This window comes from Anabrus simplex, chromosome 1 (assembly GCF_040414725.1).
Source record: "Anabrus simplex isolate iqAnaSimp1 chromosome 1, ASM4041472v1, whole genome shotgun sequence".
Lineage (NCBI taxonomy): Eukaryota > Metazoa > Arthropoda > Insecta > Orthoptera > Tettigoniidae > Anabrus > Anabrus simplex.
In genome coordinates this window covers 794,728,907-794,746,936 of record NC_090265.1, presented here as the reverse complement: position 1 = coordinate 794,746,936, position 18,030 = coordinate 794,728,907, and the positions used below count along the sequence as shown (strand labels likewise).

Genomic DNA, 18,030 nt, shown 5'->3' with positions numbered 1-18,030 from the left:
AAATAGGTGTTTATAAGTTCTGTCATGGTCTTCAGGCTAATTAGTGAGCAAACAAGTATGCCTAATCATATCTTGTCCAATTTGAGCTAGCAGGCGACAAGAAAAATCTTGCAGTCAACATATATACCGTATTTACTCGCATAATACCCCCCACTCTACTCGAGATTTTTAGGACACATTTTCTGAATATTTTCTCACATATTTTGTGTGCATTATAATTTTTGCTAGCCTCTTTGGTAAGAAATTGGATATCCCTAGCACTTAACAGGCCTGTTTCCTCGATTCCAAGCATCTAAAAGTACCTCTGCAAACGGAAGGTCCAAGGCCATTAGCCATCCCTTCGAATTACCTGCTACTCTGGCCTCTTATAGCAGCGAAATGAGCAAGTTGTAAAGTGACATGCAAAATGGGATGAAAGAACAGTAGTTATATCGCAGTTTAAACTTACAGTTGTTTATTTTGCAGAAAATAACAGAATCAAGTGTTGCGAGAAGAGAGTTTGGTGTAGAACTAAAATTACTCCACTATTGACGGGCTCAGAAAGAAGAAAGAAGAAAGTTACATCCTCGTGTCAATTGTTTCATGGCCCAAAGTGTGGAAAATTTCCAGAGGTTGAGAAAGAAGTGCTAGACTGAGGAACGACGACATTGCTACATCATATGAAATTATGCCGATGAAAGTGAAGGACATAGCAAAAAAAAAAAAAAAGGTGGTGATGTTGATTGTTGCTTTAAGAGGCAGTCCTCCTCTATTAACACTAAAATGTGGAAGGGGTCTGATGCTGTGAAAAGTTAAAGTATTGGCCAAAGAAAGGCAAGGGTCGCGAAGGGAGTGAATATGAACAACCCCCTGTGGCCTCGAATGCTCTGATCCATCCTTCCCTGCACTCGAACGACAATGCCAGCTGGAAGATTGCACTTTGGCAGAGTTTTTCTTTTGAAAACTACAAAGGGTTATAGCTTTCTATAGTTTGCCTAACTGGCAACATGACAGTACACTGTAATTTCTCCATTGTATGCACTGTCGTATTTCATGGCATATCAAAATAAATGGGAGTTTGGTCCACATTTCCAGTTTGAGAAAGAAAAAAATAAATTTATTGTCTAAGTTTGATGACAAACTTATGAAATTTGATTACTTTGTCCGTGTAATCACGCGGTGATGCTGAGCTAGCATGGTTCATCTTCGCAGACTAAGTCCATGTCTCTGGTCTCTGCATAAAACAAACAGCCATCCCAGACTCTTCTTAAATTGCGCACTTGTAATAGCAACTGCTACTTTCCTAGTCCTAGCCCTTTCCCATCCTTGCACCACCAAAAACCTTTGATGTGTTAGTGCGACGTTAAACCAGTAGCAAAAAAAAGTATATACTCGTATGGATGGTGATGCCTAGCAGACAGATCAGTGTTACTTGTAGTGCAAAACACTCGCAGACCAAGTTGCTCGCAGTCCAGTATTTTTCTGTCATCATCATTTCCCATTATGCAGCTGTAGCTGGGTAGGGACAGATATGGTTCCTCTCCACTTTTTGTGGTCTTTCCACCACTCCTCCTCCAACACTGTGTCCCAGTCTAGGTTTCTTTCTCTAATACTGCGTTGGATTATGTCCTTCCATCTCAGTCGTGGTCTTCCGCGGCCTCTCCTTCCTTGCATTTGCATTTCCATCACCTTTTTTGGCATTCTTTCATCACTCGTTTGCTTTATGTGTCCAAATCATCTTAGTTGGCTCTTCTCTATTCTATCATTCATTTTTTCTCATTCTCATTCCTTATTTTGTCTCTTCTTCTCTTCTGTATCATACTCCTCAAGAACATTTCAATTGCCTGTATTCGACTCTCATCCTTCTTTGTCATTGTTCAAGTTTCTGATCAAGTTGGGCAAGCATTTCTTTATCTGGCTGCGAGCTCGTGGGAACTCGAAACTTGGGGCGCTATGGGTGTGACCAAGCCAGGGAATCACCAAGCTGAATATTGTTGTTGCCGAGTGGGAGAGGTAAACATTTTTGCATCTAAATACGGAAGCCATCTTTAAATCAGCATGATCAACTTGATCATTATAGAGAGAGATTTTGGAATAAAATATATAGGATTATTTTCTTTCTTGTCAGGATGTTGGGAGTTATTTATTTTAAGTTTGTGTTCCTAAATAGCAGTACCTCTGTGACTTAGGTGATTCAACTTGTCTATTAGTCCTCGGTTCATGTCCCTGTTGGGTACAATTAACTATACAGACTAAACTAGCTGAGGAGCATTTAACTAATGTGTTGCTTTTTAAAATTTGATTTACCATTCATTGAGTTTAGATTACCTAGTTCTGTTGAGATAATGAACTTACTATATTCAGATACCGTATGTTTATAGGAAGATGATCCTGACAAGCAGCGCAAGTGGGAAGATAGAGAAATGAAACGCCAAATGAAGAAGAAAGCTCCTAAGATGAAACAGCTGAAGGTTAAAGCTCTGTAAACTTTCAGACTTTTGTTATTTATTTTTGTAGTTTAATTAGAATTTTTTTAAAAAGGATTGTCATTAGAAATGTATCATTTTGTATAATTTATATATCATGGGAGGAGTGTTTTAAGTTGAAATCCAATTTGTTTATATTCAGGGAAGATAGTTATAATACTGTATTTATTTAAATAATGTCACACTACAATAGCTATACAGTATTATCAGAAACTTTGTTTATAACTGTCAGATTAGTCTCAAAGATGCTTCGTGGACATACTGTGTTGTGTCCAGAAGAAAGCTTATGCCATCTATATTATTTATGACATAGGATATCAATTTTTGAAAGCAAAATAGTTTTTTGAATATTAGTACTAGATAGTTCATTCTAATATCCTGTTAACAGCATTTTCCTAACTAAATTGTGACATCCCTGAGACAGTAAAACATATCTCATTGTCTGCCAATTACATGTTCAGCACCTGCACAGTTATGAATGTTAGGACCTTTAAGAGAGCAATTTTGATTCTTATCTTCCCAATTTTGTAACTTAACTTACGACCTCAAACAAATAACTTTTATGTATCCATTATAATGTTTGAAATGCATGTCATTTTAACATTTTTTTTTTTTAGCCTGGATTCAGTTGAACAGGGCTACAACTGATAGACAATTACAATTTGCTACAGTTAAATGTAATATGTAAACTTGAAGAATGAAATGTTTCTAAATCTGTGATATTTGGATATGGAAATTTTGAAAGTGTTGGTAACTGTGCTATGAGAAAAGTTCCTCCTGTGTGGACATTCTTAAATGGCTCTGTCGGGTGTTGGATGTAGCCAGTCTACAGATCTTAATCTGAACAGACAGTTTCTGTGTTACAGAGAAGCAGTAGAATAGGAACAGCATATTAATTTTGTGCAGGAATGTGGTGCATATTTATATATTTAAGAATCTGTGATTGGACATACGAGGGCTGTTTTTTCTTTTCAAGTTCCGATAGGCGATAAATAATAGACATATTGATATAACAAGATGATTTTATTACCAAAGGATTTGTACATTCTTACTTAATTTTTCTACATAGTCACCATGAAGGTTGAGGCATTTTCATAACGAGAGACCTGCTTTCCTATACCCTCTGCAAAGAAGTCTGCCGCCAGTGAGCTCAGGTAGGTCCTTACAGTGTCTTGAAACTCTTCGTTTGATAGCGAAGCGTTGTCCACCTAACCACGCCTTCATTTCTCGAATGAGGTGATATTCACTGGGTGCTAGGTCAGGACTGTAAGGTGGGTGGTCAAAGACTTCCCACTTGAACTTTTGGAGAAGTTCTTTTGTCACATTGGCACTATGCGGTTGTGTATTGTCATGGATCAGAACCACGCCAGATGAGAGCATGTCTCTTCGTTTGTTTTGTATCCCTCTCCAGAGGCGACGTATGGTCTCACAGTAAACTTCCTTATCTGGCATAGCCTGGCAGCAGACTTCTTTGCAAGGGGTATAGGAACACTGGTCTCTCGTTATGACAAATGCCTCAACCTTCATGGTGACTGTGTAGAAAAATAAGTAAAAATGTACAAATCTTTTGGTAATAAAATCATCTTGTTATCTCAATACGTCTATTATTTATGACCTATTGAACTTTAAAAAAAAACAGCCTTCATATTAGTGGAAATATTATTTAAGTTACATAAAAGCTTCTTAAACAATTCATAATTTAGTTGGGCTAAGTAAAGTGGACTATACCTGGTGGTCCACCAGCCCCTTGCGATCCAGTTTTATGCATCCCTTCACATTTACTACAATTCTGAAAGACATCGGTCCCTCTCCCTAAACTGGGATAATATAATGAGATGTGTGTTTATGGGCTAGAAGACAGCAGGAATTGTGAGCACCACTATTAATTAATTATGGGTACCTCGATTGAACCTAGAAACGAGTACAGATGCGCAGAACACGTACTTTAAAACAGGAGGTGGACACACAGACCGAGAGCACGGTATTATATAAGCTGGGAAGTGGGCGCTGTAAGTTAAGTGTCGCAGTAGCTCACATGGCAAGTGGCGGTAGGATGTGTGATGGTTGACAATGCTCAAGGGTTAGAAGGTTCAAGTCCTATGCAAGTTTTTTTTTTTTTTTTTTTTTTTTTAAAGCCAGTTGCCTGGGGTGTGGCAAGGTTGTATACTTAATACGGGTATTTTTCTCAGACTGATTTGTTTATTTGTTCCTGAAACGGGCTGTTGTTATGGAGCTGGGTTGATAGAGGCTAGGAAACATGTGACAGGATTTCAGTTTTTCATATCGTTTAACGCAGCACCTGCTCTAACTGACAACATCCGTGGTCGATACAGAGCTGCGCACGATGTTGTAAGACCGTCTGACCCATTGCAACATCTCTGGCGAAATTGATCGGTATGCCTTGGTGATGAGCTGTCTAAGGTTACAAGGACTGACAGACTCCTGTGCATACACCAGTTGTTTTACATGGCCCCACAGAAAAAAATACAGGGGCGTAAGATCAGGTGATCTGGCGGGCCAGGGGACAGGTCCTCCCCTTCCTATCCATTTATCAGGATATGTCGCATGAAGATGGCTCCGGACGATCACTGCTGCGTGCAGTGGATCTCCGTCATGTTGAAACCACATCCTGCAGTGGTCAAGGAGTGGCACATCTTCCAAAAACGGTGGTAGTCCATGGAGAAACCGCAGATAACGTTGCCTAGTTAGATGGCCCTCAAAGAAACGGGAACCAATGAGGTGATCACCCATGATTCCACACCATACATTCACGCTCCACAGTACCTGTCTGTCACACCCAGTGGGGATTATGCACACTCCAATAATGCATATTATGGCGATTAATGGTTGCATTGTTGTGGAATCATGCTTCGTCCGTAAATAAGAGAGTCGCTAGAAAAGCAGGATCAATGTCCACGTGCTGTAGGATCCATTGACAGAACACTACCCGGGCATCAAAATCATGACCATGGAGTTCCTGGTATAAGTGAAGATGGTACGGGTGAAACTGGTGGGTATGCAATATCTGCATAACAGAAGCTCAGCTGATGTTCGTCTCCTGCGCAATGGCCCATGTGCTAGTAGGAAGGTTATCCTGGATAGAATCAAACATGACCTCTTCATTGTCAGCAGGCATCATGGGGTGATCTCGAACAGGCTGTGTCCTTCCCAGGGATGCAGTATCCCACAGACGTCTTTACACGCTCCGAAATGTCATGCCCGTCGTATGTCGTCTATCTGGATGGTGTTCTTGGTACAGGCGTTGTGCCTGGTATGCATTCTGTCTAATTTCTCCATAGGTAAGTAACATATCCACATACTCGTCGCTGGAATACATCTCGAGGCAGTGAATAAACTTTTGTGTTGTGAATTGCTTCGAAGGCTACATACTTATAGGTAATACATTTCATATTAATCGGTATTGTAACAGTAAAAGTTTGTTTTGGTGGCTAGCTGAACACAAAACTCGGCCCAGGGGTGACCGGTCACTATCTGAATTGTTACAGAGGGGAGGGAAGTCATAAGTATAATGGAACACTAATTGTTTAAAAAAAAAAGTTTATTCATAAAATAAAGTCAGATTTCAACATCACCTCAGCACAGCAGTTATAATGAGTACTTCTCCTTGGGGCAGAATTGGCCCTGATACATTGCGGGTCACAATGTCTGCTTAGGGTGCTACCATCTTCTGAGCCGATCTTGAATATCTGGAAGGTCTCGAATATCTCGGAGGTCTGGATGGTCTAGGAGCATTCGTAGTCACGGTTGTAACGTGGCACTGGGCATGGAATAGATCCAAAGTAACTGGTCTGCACAAATGAGATAATAGTTAGTAGTGGTCTGCACTCAATTGTCTTCACAGTGGAATTTCACTAATGAACACAGTTATTGCTGATGGCTTGAACTGAGCTCAAAATAAATCTGCGATGTATCAGCCATGGAAAATAAATAAGTCACTTTATCAAAGTTAAATATGAGAACTTCGGCTGAATAGTGATGTAGAAAATGAAATATTTCACTTCCAAACTTTACACAATTCAAGTTCGAATTAATTCTAGAAATAAATGAAACCAAAGAATTTGTTCTGGGATGAATTTAGTCCCGTTCACGATTAAATAAAGAAAACACTGTCCTTTCAAGAACCGTCCTGGGTTCAACACAAGAAACGTTAACTGTACCAGTTTATTTAACCACAGTTCTAAGGCTATGTTCTATCGTGAATATGGTCACTTGGAAAATAAATCTTAAGTTCGATAGCACTGTTAAATTCAACTACTTGTGTCAGTAGCTTGTAACATAAACGCATAGTTTGTCGAAATGTTCTAACACGTTGGTAGAGTAACACTGTCACAAAATTCAATCACCTGTACAGTTTGAAATATTGAATTACGTCTCTCTATTAGCACAGGTTTATCACTTTTTAGGGTTAAATACAAAATTATGTACAGTTTTGAAGTTCCACTAACGACAAGGTTTTATCACTTTTACCGTTCAATGTGTTAAATCACTTTGTGAAGTTTAAACACTGTCATTCAAATCCTATCATCTCTTGTAATTTAAACATCAAATTACATTTAAGTACTTGGTAGCATAGTATCGTACTAGTTCGAATCACACTATTCCTGTAAATAGTTACACACCTTAACTGTTCACGTCTCAACTCATACACAACTTCTATTACCACACACAAACGAAGCTGTAGTACTTCTAAGTCTTGTAGATGCGTTGTAGAGTCAAAGTTCAATAGTGCGTGAACTTAAACTTTCATCGGAGATTCGAACTAGCGACTAACATCACGGCAACAGAATGACCAACAGCCGACCGACCGGCCTCGACTGTGGCACAAGATAGACTGGCTTGACAAGCAAAATGCCTGCCTATTTATTCAGTATCCCCTGGGAATTTAATTGCTAATATCTTTCGTACATTTTAACGGATCTCCATGAAACTTGGGAATTATGACTATAAAAAATTAGGCTACACAGTGATGTAGTTCATTTCTTCATATCATCTGGAAGAAATTAACGATGGAAGAGAATGGAACATTCTGTCTGACGTAATGCAACCTTGGCCAAGTTACCCAGTTGTGACGTCTCACTTCCCCGCTGCTCACAGCTGACATGTTTGCAGGGGAAGCGTGTTCGGCGGGTAGCATAACTCCGCATACATCGGGGACTTTGATTGAGAACCGTGTTATGGGTATAGTATTGAAGAGCAATATAGCTGAGTTCTAGAAGATTCCTCAAGTGCTGATATTTCAGTGTTTCACCTTGTCTTCTGTGGGGTGCAGTCTCTCAATTGGAGGAAAGCTGAGAGCTTGCTCAGGACATGTGATTGTGATGAGTGTTTTTAAAATCTTTACTCGTCTTGAATTTCATGCTTGCGTCATATATACTGTTATATCATCATCATCATCATCAGTGTCCCACTCCAGTCGCCCGGGTGTGGTTATATATATATTTTTTTTATTTTTATTTATTCATGTCTTGCCTTTACTTTGATTTTGACTGATGATGGTCTCTGGTAAGACTGAAAATAGTTTCAACAAATGTATGTAACTTTTTTAACATTACAATAAACAGTAATGAATAGGTGGAAGCCTTTAGCTTTTCTTTTACGCTATGTTTTACAGTTACATACTTACCTGCCATTGCATGTTATCATTCCAATGGGGCATACTTTGCCCTACCTGTGATCTACGAAGCTTGGAACATGTACGACGTAGCTAACTGCCCACAGACCATCACATCCTCATCCAACCCAGCACCGTACCCAATCCAACGATACATACGGTCTTTTACAGGGTCAAATAAACAAGTCAGTCCTTGGAAGTTATCAAGTGTGCAACCTTATCACATCCCAGGCAACTGGCTGTTAAAAAATTCTTGGATTCGAATCTCCTACCTCGAGCACTGTCCACTATCACAATCACTGCCCGTTTGCCATGTGAGCTACTATGACACTTGACCTACGGCGCCCACTTCCCAGCCTATACAGTACCATGCTCCTGGTCTGTGCGTCCATCTCCTGTTCCACGTATCTGTACTCATTTTATGGGTTCATTAGAGGTACAAATAATGAATTAATAGTGGCGCTCTCGATTCCTGCTGTCTTCTAGCCCGTAAACCCATATCTCGTTATATTACCCCGGTTTAGGGAGAGGGACTGATGTCTCTCAGAATTGTAGTAAATGTGAAGGGATGTATAAAACTGGATCTCAAGGGGCTGGTGGACCACCTGGTATACTGTAGTGTTAGTACAAAGTCACAGATTGGATAAATTTGGCAAGGTAGGGATAATTATATGACCTCAACAATCAATTTGCCAACTTTGTTAACAGGTGCTAATTAGGCAGCATGCATATCAGTTTGGAGGTTTCAGTAGCATTGCCATTTATCAGTAAAAGCAGATCCTTATTGGGCTTTCTAAGGCTGAGTTGTGTGAGCGCTGGGTGCTCCTCCAGAAGTCTATATACAGGGTTATTCACCTAAGATGTTACACGGAAATAACATCTAAACCATTAAAGATATCGGTATTCTGTTTTCATATTCGAATAATGGTACCCAGGGGCTTGTAAAACAGTGTTTATGACATGGACTGCTAGGATTTTACTAGTACAGTATCTCAGGTGGTATCAGAGACTGCAATCTTGGAATCTTGAGTCAAACTCTCTGATCTTCCGAGGCAGGTATTAAACTAGGTAAAATGCTGAGGGACTAGACTATGGCTTCACAAATTCTCAATGCAGGTGATCAGTACTCTATACTGTAGTTGAGGCTGTGACTCAGCTCGCCTCTCTTCTGAGAGAAAATCTGTTGGTGGATGAAGTCCCTATGATGTTCATTTAGAACAGCTGCCTGGAAACTGGGAGACAGTCTGAAATTGTCATTTCTTCCAATAATCAAACCTACGGCTTTGTTTATGGGAAGCTAACCAACTTGACGATTGAATCAGTGGTCGTGGTGATTGTTGTTGTTAATAACTTCCTCATACATATAGTATAAATATGATGTAACTCATTATACTAAATATGGATTATGCAATCAAGTATCTCGTAGACTATAAATCATTGTTGTGTCAAAAACAATCTGTCTGTATGGGACATGTCGAACAAAAATGGTCTCTGTATTCTTGCAATCATACCTAGTTCTTCCAGACCAGCACTTTTGGGGTATTACGTGCTTCTGGCAGCACCACGGTGTCACTCTTGTCCAGTTTAGTCTCCAAATCTTCTTCCATCTCCTTTCCCAATGCTGTATACTTATTTTCTCTGCCTGAGTGGCTTGAAAGTTGTGGTTCAGTGGGACAACAATGTCTATCAAATAGGCCACGTTGGTATCATTATTGAGAAGGACAATAGGACGATTTACCAAGATTGTCTGATCAGTTGAAACAAATCTGTCCCAGTATGTTTGTGCTCATAGTTTTCAAGCATGTTGGATAGTACGCCACACTCGAGTCTAGAAGTCTATATGCTGCTGCAGGTTCTTGATGCAGTATTCTGGCTACATCATTGTGTCTCAGTGTTTTTCACACCAGCCAGCACAGGACAGCCACCAGTTACTTGGTCGATGTTTTCTAGTGATGAGGTGCATCTGCAGAATCATTCTTCTAAAATATGCCTTCTTTAGTTCCATGTAGCTATGACACGGTCTTGGATTGCAATGACGAACCCCTCGGTTTCACTGAAGAGTGAACCACGCTTCAGCTGTAAGGTCGACAATAGAGGGTCAATGTAATGCTGGCTTAGCGCCCGGACGGGAGGGGTGAAGTTCTGTTTGCTTCCACATCGTACTGCATTGAAATAACATTCTCCCTGGGGTCAAATTGTGTGTTTGCGTGTCGTAATGGCCTGAATCTTTTGTCATTTTCGACAATCTCTTCATGGAGGGGTATACTTCTAATGACGAAAAAGTACCACCGTAGACTTTACAGCTGCTTGCTGTTAGCATTTACAAGATTATTATTATTATTACCGAGCTCGATAGCTGCCGGCCCCGTAGCGTGCTTGCCTCTTATCCTGAGGCCCTGGGTTCGATTCCTGGCCAGGTCAGGGATTTTTACCTGGACCTGAGGGCTAGTTCGAGGTCCACTCAGCCTACGTGATTAGAATTGAAGAGCTATCTGACGGTGAGATAGCGGCCCCGGTCTAGAAAGCCAAGAATAACGGCCGAGGGGATTCGTCGTGCTGACCACACGACACCTCGTAATCTGCGGGCCTTCGGGCTGAGCAGCGGTCGCTTGGTAGGCCTAGGCCCTTTAAGGGCTGGAGTGCCATGGGGTTTAGGGGGGAGTTCGATAGCTGCAGTCGCTTAAGTGCAGCCAGTATCCAGTATTCTCGAGGTAGTGGATTCGAACCCCACTTTTGGCAGCCCTGAAGATAATTTTCGTGGTTTTCCATTTTCACACCAGGCAAATGTACCTTAATTAAGGCTATGGCCACTTCCTTCCCACTCCTAGCCTTGTACGATGTAAAGCAACTTGTAAAAATTATTGTCATCAGTTGTCTCTTTTTGAATGTGCATTAGTAAATATTCTAAAAATACTACTAGAAAGTATCGCTCAAAAACAAGAATGAGCACAGGATATTGTATAAGTTCTCTGCAGATATGCTTTTCTCAAAAACATTTGAACTTACAGATAATAATTTTCATTGTAGGTATCGTCAGGGTTTATATCTACATGGGAGGTGAATTATATTTTGACAATAATTAAAATTAATTCTGACAAAATATTAAATATGAAGAACATACAATAGCATGCACTCATTCTTTTTTCAGTGACTATATATTCATATTACATGATTGTTACTTAAAATAACCTTTTGCAGGTGACATTAATCAAATCCACTAAGGAAATTATTTCTTTAAGAAGCAAAAAATAAAAATAAAGTGTATATATGAAGTTCATCAAATAAGAATGAGCCTCCGTGGCTCAGGCGGCAGCGCGCCGGCCTCTCACCACTGGATACCGTGGTTCAAATCCTGGTCACTCCGTGTGAGATTTGTGCTGGACAAAGTGGAGGCGGGACAGGTTTTTCTCTGGGTACTCCGGTTTTCCCTGTCATCTTTCATTCCAGCAACACTCTCCATTCACATTTCATTTATCAGTCATTTATCATTGCCCCAGAGGAGTGTGACAGGCTTTATGGAATTTATGGAATTCTACACTCAGTAGATTCCTAATGAGGTAATGGGGCTGCTAGTTAGTGGTTGTCCATTTTACAAAAAAATGTAGATTCAGTCCTAGGTGGGGTCGGTGTCATTCGAGGGTATTTAAGTGTGATAACTGTCTTTTGCCCGTGAGACATTAAATAATTTCTGGGGCAAAATTCTGATACTCTAATGTTTTAAAATCTACGGCAAATTGAAGAGATGTTGAGAAAAAATATTATTACTTAGGAGATCCATTACAAAACCGCAGCAATGTTATGAAGAACCTAACAAAAGTTGATCATTGAATTATGCTGTTGGTACCCTTCAGCTTAATATGAGCAGTTGTCCTGACTCTGGGTGCTGAGTTTAATGATTATGGTGGAATGAGAACATTGGAGGGCTCAGTAGATAAGATACCATGTTTACTCTCGTAATTCACTGGTGCTAATCTGGTTATGTCGAGACTCACGGGAATAGGTCTGTGGGCCGTAAGTTTATTGTATAGTTCATAGTGCTATGCATGGTACTGGGGGAAACCGAAAGGCATGCTTCAAGCTACCAACAAGTGTTGAAAAGTGTTTTGTGCCCTGAAAACTGGTAAGTTCCTGCAAATAGAAGAGGAACTTTTGGAATATTTGATAACGTTGCCTAACGGTGGATATGCTGGTAGCTAATTGGTATTAATTTTGCTTCAGATGCTATTATCAGTTTGCAACAGGAAGAATATTTTTCTGGTACCCGCAGGCTACTTCAAACCAGTGTGCTCAACTTACCAGATATAAGCTTATGCTCTTGACCGTTCAGAAGAAAACGGACACAATCATTTTACATCAAGTTACGATCAATTTGTGTCTTTTTTAATATATGTACAGTATATATGATGTATCTTATTTTCTTTGTAAATGCATATTGTGTATGTTAAAATTACAACAAATAATTTACACGGCCAAATTTTTTACCTATAGTTTTTTTATCAAAAAAAGGATGTTAATTGTGCAATTAAATATGATAGTACTTGTTAAAATATTGCATTAAACTCTAATTTCATGTCCTCTATCAGAGAATTAAATCTTGGATATTAGCAATCTAATTTCTAGATCAGTATTTCCCAAATGTTTAACTCTTGTCAGGGGGGTGACACTTCATAGGGAGCGTCCGAAGCAATTCTGAGATGGGCCAATCGATCTCTGCCAACTAATGAAAACTAAAATTCTCTTTTAGAGGGTTAATTTAGAAGGCAGAGGTTGGCATTACACATTCAGTTGCGTGGTACAGCAAATTCAAAACACAACACAGGTTATCGTTGCGCGCGAAGGGACCTTGGTTGTACGGTATGTAATAGTGCTTGTTAGACGAAAATTTGTTGAGATTCTTTCGCATTGAACGAGATTTTTGATCCAGTTTTTTGAGAGTATGGTGTGAAATTATAATTATGCGCGTTCTTAGTGTGAAGAAATAGTATTATGATCATGAACGTACTTCACATTGAACTACCTAGCTGTTGCGAGTAAACGTCTGTGTGATTGTGCTTCTTACCTGCTGTTTGGAATAAATAAATTCAAAATATAAACTGTGTGCATTATGCTGTGTTTTACTTTCATCCTTTCCTTCTCGTGTTTTCCATTCCCATACATACAAGTCGTGGGAAGGGTTCAACGAACGAACGAAAGAATGAGGTTATGTTAGATCGTGATTTAGGCAAGTATAGGCGTTTTGGGGTTTTATATGAATTGCATTAACATTTTCAGTAATCAATGTTGCATTTATCACTAAATAGATGTAAATTTACATTAAAATGCGAACGGTGAAACAATGATACAAGCTAGCGTTATAACAGTATTGCCAACATACAAATACGGTAATTGCAATTTACTTTTCAAGTAAAAGGCACGAGAGAAGCTTTAGATACAACTTTCCTACCAAAATACAATCATTATCTCTATCACAATTAAAATTTTAACAAAGTAACAACTATCATCATCGTGTTTACTACGAGGTACTATCGTGGGATTTATTTCCTTATGTTGGCAGAGAGAGAGTGGCCACTGTAGCTTCCATGACCTGTTTTCTCAGCCAACTTTATTATACAGGAGTGACGGATTTATTTCTCATATATGATCCTTGACTCTTGTATATCCCTTTCAAACAAATTCTCCAAACTCAGAAAATGAAGGGAATCAACCTCCCAAGAAAACTAAGGTGTCGAAACAGACTGAGAACTGGCATGGACGCCGGAGAAACAAAAATTACAGCACTAAAAGTACAAACCACAGATGTAATTCTGCAATCCTCTTAACACATAAATAATGTTATATTAAATACTGTATTGATGTAAATTTGTGTCCTCGTTCTGAAGTTGTTCAGCTCTTTACAGCACTCCCAATAGAGGTGACCTGCAAGTACCTTTAAAAAAAAATTAACCACATACCAGCGCTCCTGCCAGTCTTAAATTTGTGGCAGTAGCAGGAATTGAACCAGCCCTCCAAGGATGGTAGCTAATAGCGGTAACCATTACACTACGGAGATGGGTGCTGTAATGATGATCAAGTATTTAACAAACTCTGAAAGTTTTGTACTGATTGTCACACATATTTCAGGAGTCAGTGGAAACATTGCTAATGAGATTGTTGAGCTTGTTATGCCTAGTTTCTTGAAATTAGGTCTAAAAGTGTGGGATACACATAGCCATGCTTCCAAAATGTTGGGTTTTTCGTCTATCTTGCTCTGCAGTTCCTCTAATTTTCAAGGAGCTATTGGTAGCTATGGCGGTAGAGCGCTGGCGTTCTGAGCTCAAGTTGGCAGGTTCGATTCTGGCTCGGTCTGGTGGTATTTGAAGGTGTTCAGATACATCAACCTTGTGCTGGTAGATTTACTGGCACATTAAAGAACTCCTGCAAGACAAGTCCGGTACCTCGGCGTCTCCAAAAACCGGAAAAAAGTCGCTAGTGGGACGTTATTATTAACTTTTATGGAGTTAATTTGTAGACTTCCACCATTAGTGATAATTTTTCGAGAACCCCCAGGGATTCTGTTGATATGAAAGTATAGGAAAGGAATATTTTTCACTAATTGGCATCTTTTAATACAATTTGAGACATTGGCTGTGAAATTTAGAAAAGACCTGGACTACGTACAAGATTCAGGGAGGATGTCGATATTAGTATTCTCAAATGTTGTGCCTAATCTTGTCTCACTGACTTAGTGATCACTCAGTCATAAGACAAGATGCATTTGGTTTCTAGGGGAGTATGCTTAGTTTCTAGGGCTACTTCTGATATGATGAAATACATATGTCTGGCTCATAAGGCTGGTTTGCTTGGCACTCCAATGTTGCGAATAGAATCCTAGCTTGGTGAACACTTGAAAGATATTAAATACAAAAGATCAATTCAAAAGTCCCTTTCTGGCACTTAAGCATAGTGTGAGCCCATCAGCACTTAAATGAACATAAAAATTATCTTGTAAAAACTGAGGAACTTTCTTTTTTTTGTGATTTGAATTGTTACAAGCTTCAAGAAATGGAAAAAATGTATAGTGGGAGTAAATAAGTTTGTAAGTTTTTTTAAAGATTGCAACATTGTTTATGATGATGATATTATTATTATTATTATTATGGTTATTATTAAAGAAGTTCAGGACTAACAAAATATCCTGAAGGGCAAATTCAGAATATAAATATTTTTTATATTAGCCTTTTTTAAATTGTAAGTAACGCATCTGTATTGTTTCTTTTAATAAATTGATCATATTTTCACAATGTTGGGTTATTTTAAAAGATATAATTGCATATTTGCTTCTCTTAACTGGATAGAATTCATATTTTAATGTAAACAATTGGCACTATTGAATGATGTCTAGTTTGGAGGAAAGAACAGAAGCTTTTTGACTTGATAGGGTACTGGTTGTCAAAATATTTGTACCAGTTGCTAAGTGTATACTATAAATTTGACTATTTCCTGTCATGCGATAGTTAAATAATATTGAGTTTGCAGTTTTAGTCTTCATAGTGAGAATGTTGTAAAAACCATGCATCTCTGGAAACATATTTCTTTATAAATGACTTCTTATTACAGCACATTCTTGTATTGTAATATTATCATAGCAGAAAAAATTGTCTTCCATGTTACAGCAAGAAATATGTTTGGGAATTTAAGAGTAAACATGTGAAGTTAATTGACCCCAGTTTCTTCCTTCTTTTTCTTGATAGTTAATTGTTCATAAACTTATGTAAATATAAGAGTTTGAAGGCATTTCTTGATAAACAAGTGGTTTATTTGTTGGTCTTAATGTCCTTGTTTTAAGATTTTCTAGAAAGTGTGATATTTTAAACAGAGTTTTAAGGTAGAAGAAAACTAGCCAAGCAACCAGGAAGAAAATTTTGAATGTCTGTAATTAAGATCGTGATTAAATCACCTCTCATTGTATGATCATTAAATTGTTATTCCAGAATGTAGTGGGTTCAGATTTGGAATCAAATAGTTATGTAAAATGAACATAAAATGATAAGTACTCAGAAGGATGCATGAATGAAACCTTCCATTATTGAATGGTAAAATGTATGTGAATGATAGCATTACCTCTGCCAAGTGTTCATGGGTGTGGAAGTGACAGCATTTTTTTATACTGACCGTAGTTTAACACTAGGTTTGGGAATTGTTTTGACTTCAGTCTCAAGGCTGGCAGCCAAAATCTCAAGCATCTTGTAAAACCTCTCAAGTCCTAGTGAATAGTCCTGCGCTCTCTGTGTGCATGTGCAAACTGTGGCTTGCAAGTATAATTAATTTTTCTCACGAAATGCAGGTCTCAAAGCTGTTTTTATCAGAATGGTCGTAATTCATAAGTCTAGTGACTTAACAGTAACATAACTTTCACTTCGAAAACATTTAACAGTCGACTTTCACCTTCCAGTAATACAAATACAGTATGATATGTTCAAAGAGCAAATAGTGACTGGACATAGTGCTATGCAAAGTTCAAGAAAGTACAGAAGAAGAAGAAGAAGAAAGGAGATCACATTCGTTCATTGTTGTTATGCCTTGAGCAGATTCCTTGGTGTTTGACAGGAGTAGGCTCTATGCCGACACTGGGTTTCACCCTTTTCCTATATCACCTTCACCACACACCCAAATGCGCAGGTTGCATCCATGGGCATCAACTAAAAATATCTGCAGCAGGCCTCTTTGGACATTACTCTTACAGCATACTTGCTCTTGTCCACTGTTTCACAAGGCATGTCTTGTTGGCAAAATATCAAGTAGTTCTCTAACTTCTCGAGATATGCACTCTCCTTTCCCATCCTTATTTCACTCTTTTTTTAGCCTGGATACAAAAAGCAGTTTGGTCTTAAAAGTAAGTCATGTATCTGCTCTTGTGGCAAATCTGTCCACGTATCTGCTCTTGTGGCAAATCTGTCCACGGTCACTGTAACTGGCACTTTAATTTCTGAAAATTCTTTAATTTCCATAGCCAACATTTCAGAGTTAACTTTTGAAGATTCAAGGTGTCACTAGCTTATCTTTGTGCTGTAACCAACATCTGTATAGTGCACAGAGATGACTAGTGTAATAGATACTAATAATGTACCTGGACACGAGTAAAGAGTAATGCACCTTAGGCTTCTGACATTGAATGCTTGTTGGTCCCAGTCTTATGGCGTGCTCCTTTTTCCCGTATGATTGTTGTGTGTGATCAGGAAGTACCTGCATTTATTGGTGAACACAATCCATCACCCTTCTAAATGCATTAAAATTTCTCAGCCATTTCCCTCTCGCGTAAGTGTAATTGCCAAGGACTGCAGCCATTCACTTTCGATGCGGGATGATACAAATACTGCTTCTGTCTTGATGCGGCAACCCCCTCAAGCTTATTGTTGCTGAGGAGAGCCTTCCTGATATGAAAGGTTCTCTCTTGTGCCCACCGGTTTCACCAGTGCAAGACCAGTATGCTACCCAATTGACTCATCACCTGTGGTTGCAGAAAAGATCCATTACCCATACACATCTCATGCAAGGTACATTGCTATATCAAATGATACAAACTTGTGAGTGCTTAACTTTTCATGTTCATCAGTGTACTTCATGTCAAACAAAGTCTCATTCATATTTCTTAAAGAGTTAACAGTGTGGATGTTGACCATACTGAATGCAAAAATGGAAAGCAGCCTTCATTTCATGTGCAGATTAGGCAAAGTTGTCTTGCATTGTTATAAAACTCCAGTGATCAGTATTTATGCTATAGTATTTTCCTTATGAAAATAAATACAATAGAATTGTTAACATCTTGTTGCATATTTTATCTAATATTATTTCTAGAAGAAATAAGTAAACTCACAGATTAATATGAGCTTGATAATAAATTATGAATTACCTCTCAATTGTTACCGTATTTATCAAAGGAATAAATGAACTTTT

General features: G+C 38.8%; 2 protein-coding genes across 3 annotated transcripts in view; one reads left to right on the top strand and one right to left on the bottom strand.

Moving 5' to 3' along the window:
* LOC136857540 (PAT complex subunit CCDC47) overlaps positions 1 to 5,877 on the top strand; it is a 94,628-nt gene extending 88,751 nt beyond the window's left edge. Inside the window, exon 10 of the mRNA XM_067136267.2 lies at positions 2,361 to 5,877. Coding sequence (XP_066992368.1) covers positions 2,361 to 2,465 — 105 coding nt within the window. The 3' untranslated portion in view covers positions 2,466 to 5,877. The remainder of the gene's footprint in view (positions 1 to 2,360) is intronic.
* A 138-nt stretch (positions 5,878 to 6,015) lies between these two features.
* Positions 6,016 to 18,030, bottom strand: part of LOC136857541 (PI-PLC X domain-containing protein 3) — a 61,300-nt gene continuing 49,285 nt past the window's right edge. For both annotated transcript variants that reach the window (XM_067136270.2, XM_067136268.2), the window contains one exon: positions 6,016 to 6,274. In XM_067136270.2, the coding sequence (XP_066992371.1) occupies positions 6,225 to 6,274 (50 nt within the window). In that variant the 3' untranslated portion in view covers positions 6,016 to 6,224. The remainder of the gene's footprint in view (positions 6,275 to 18,030) is intronic.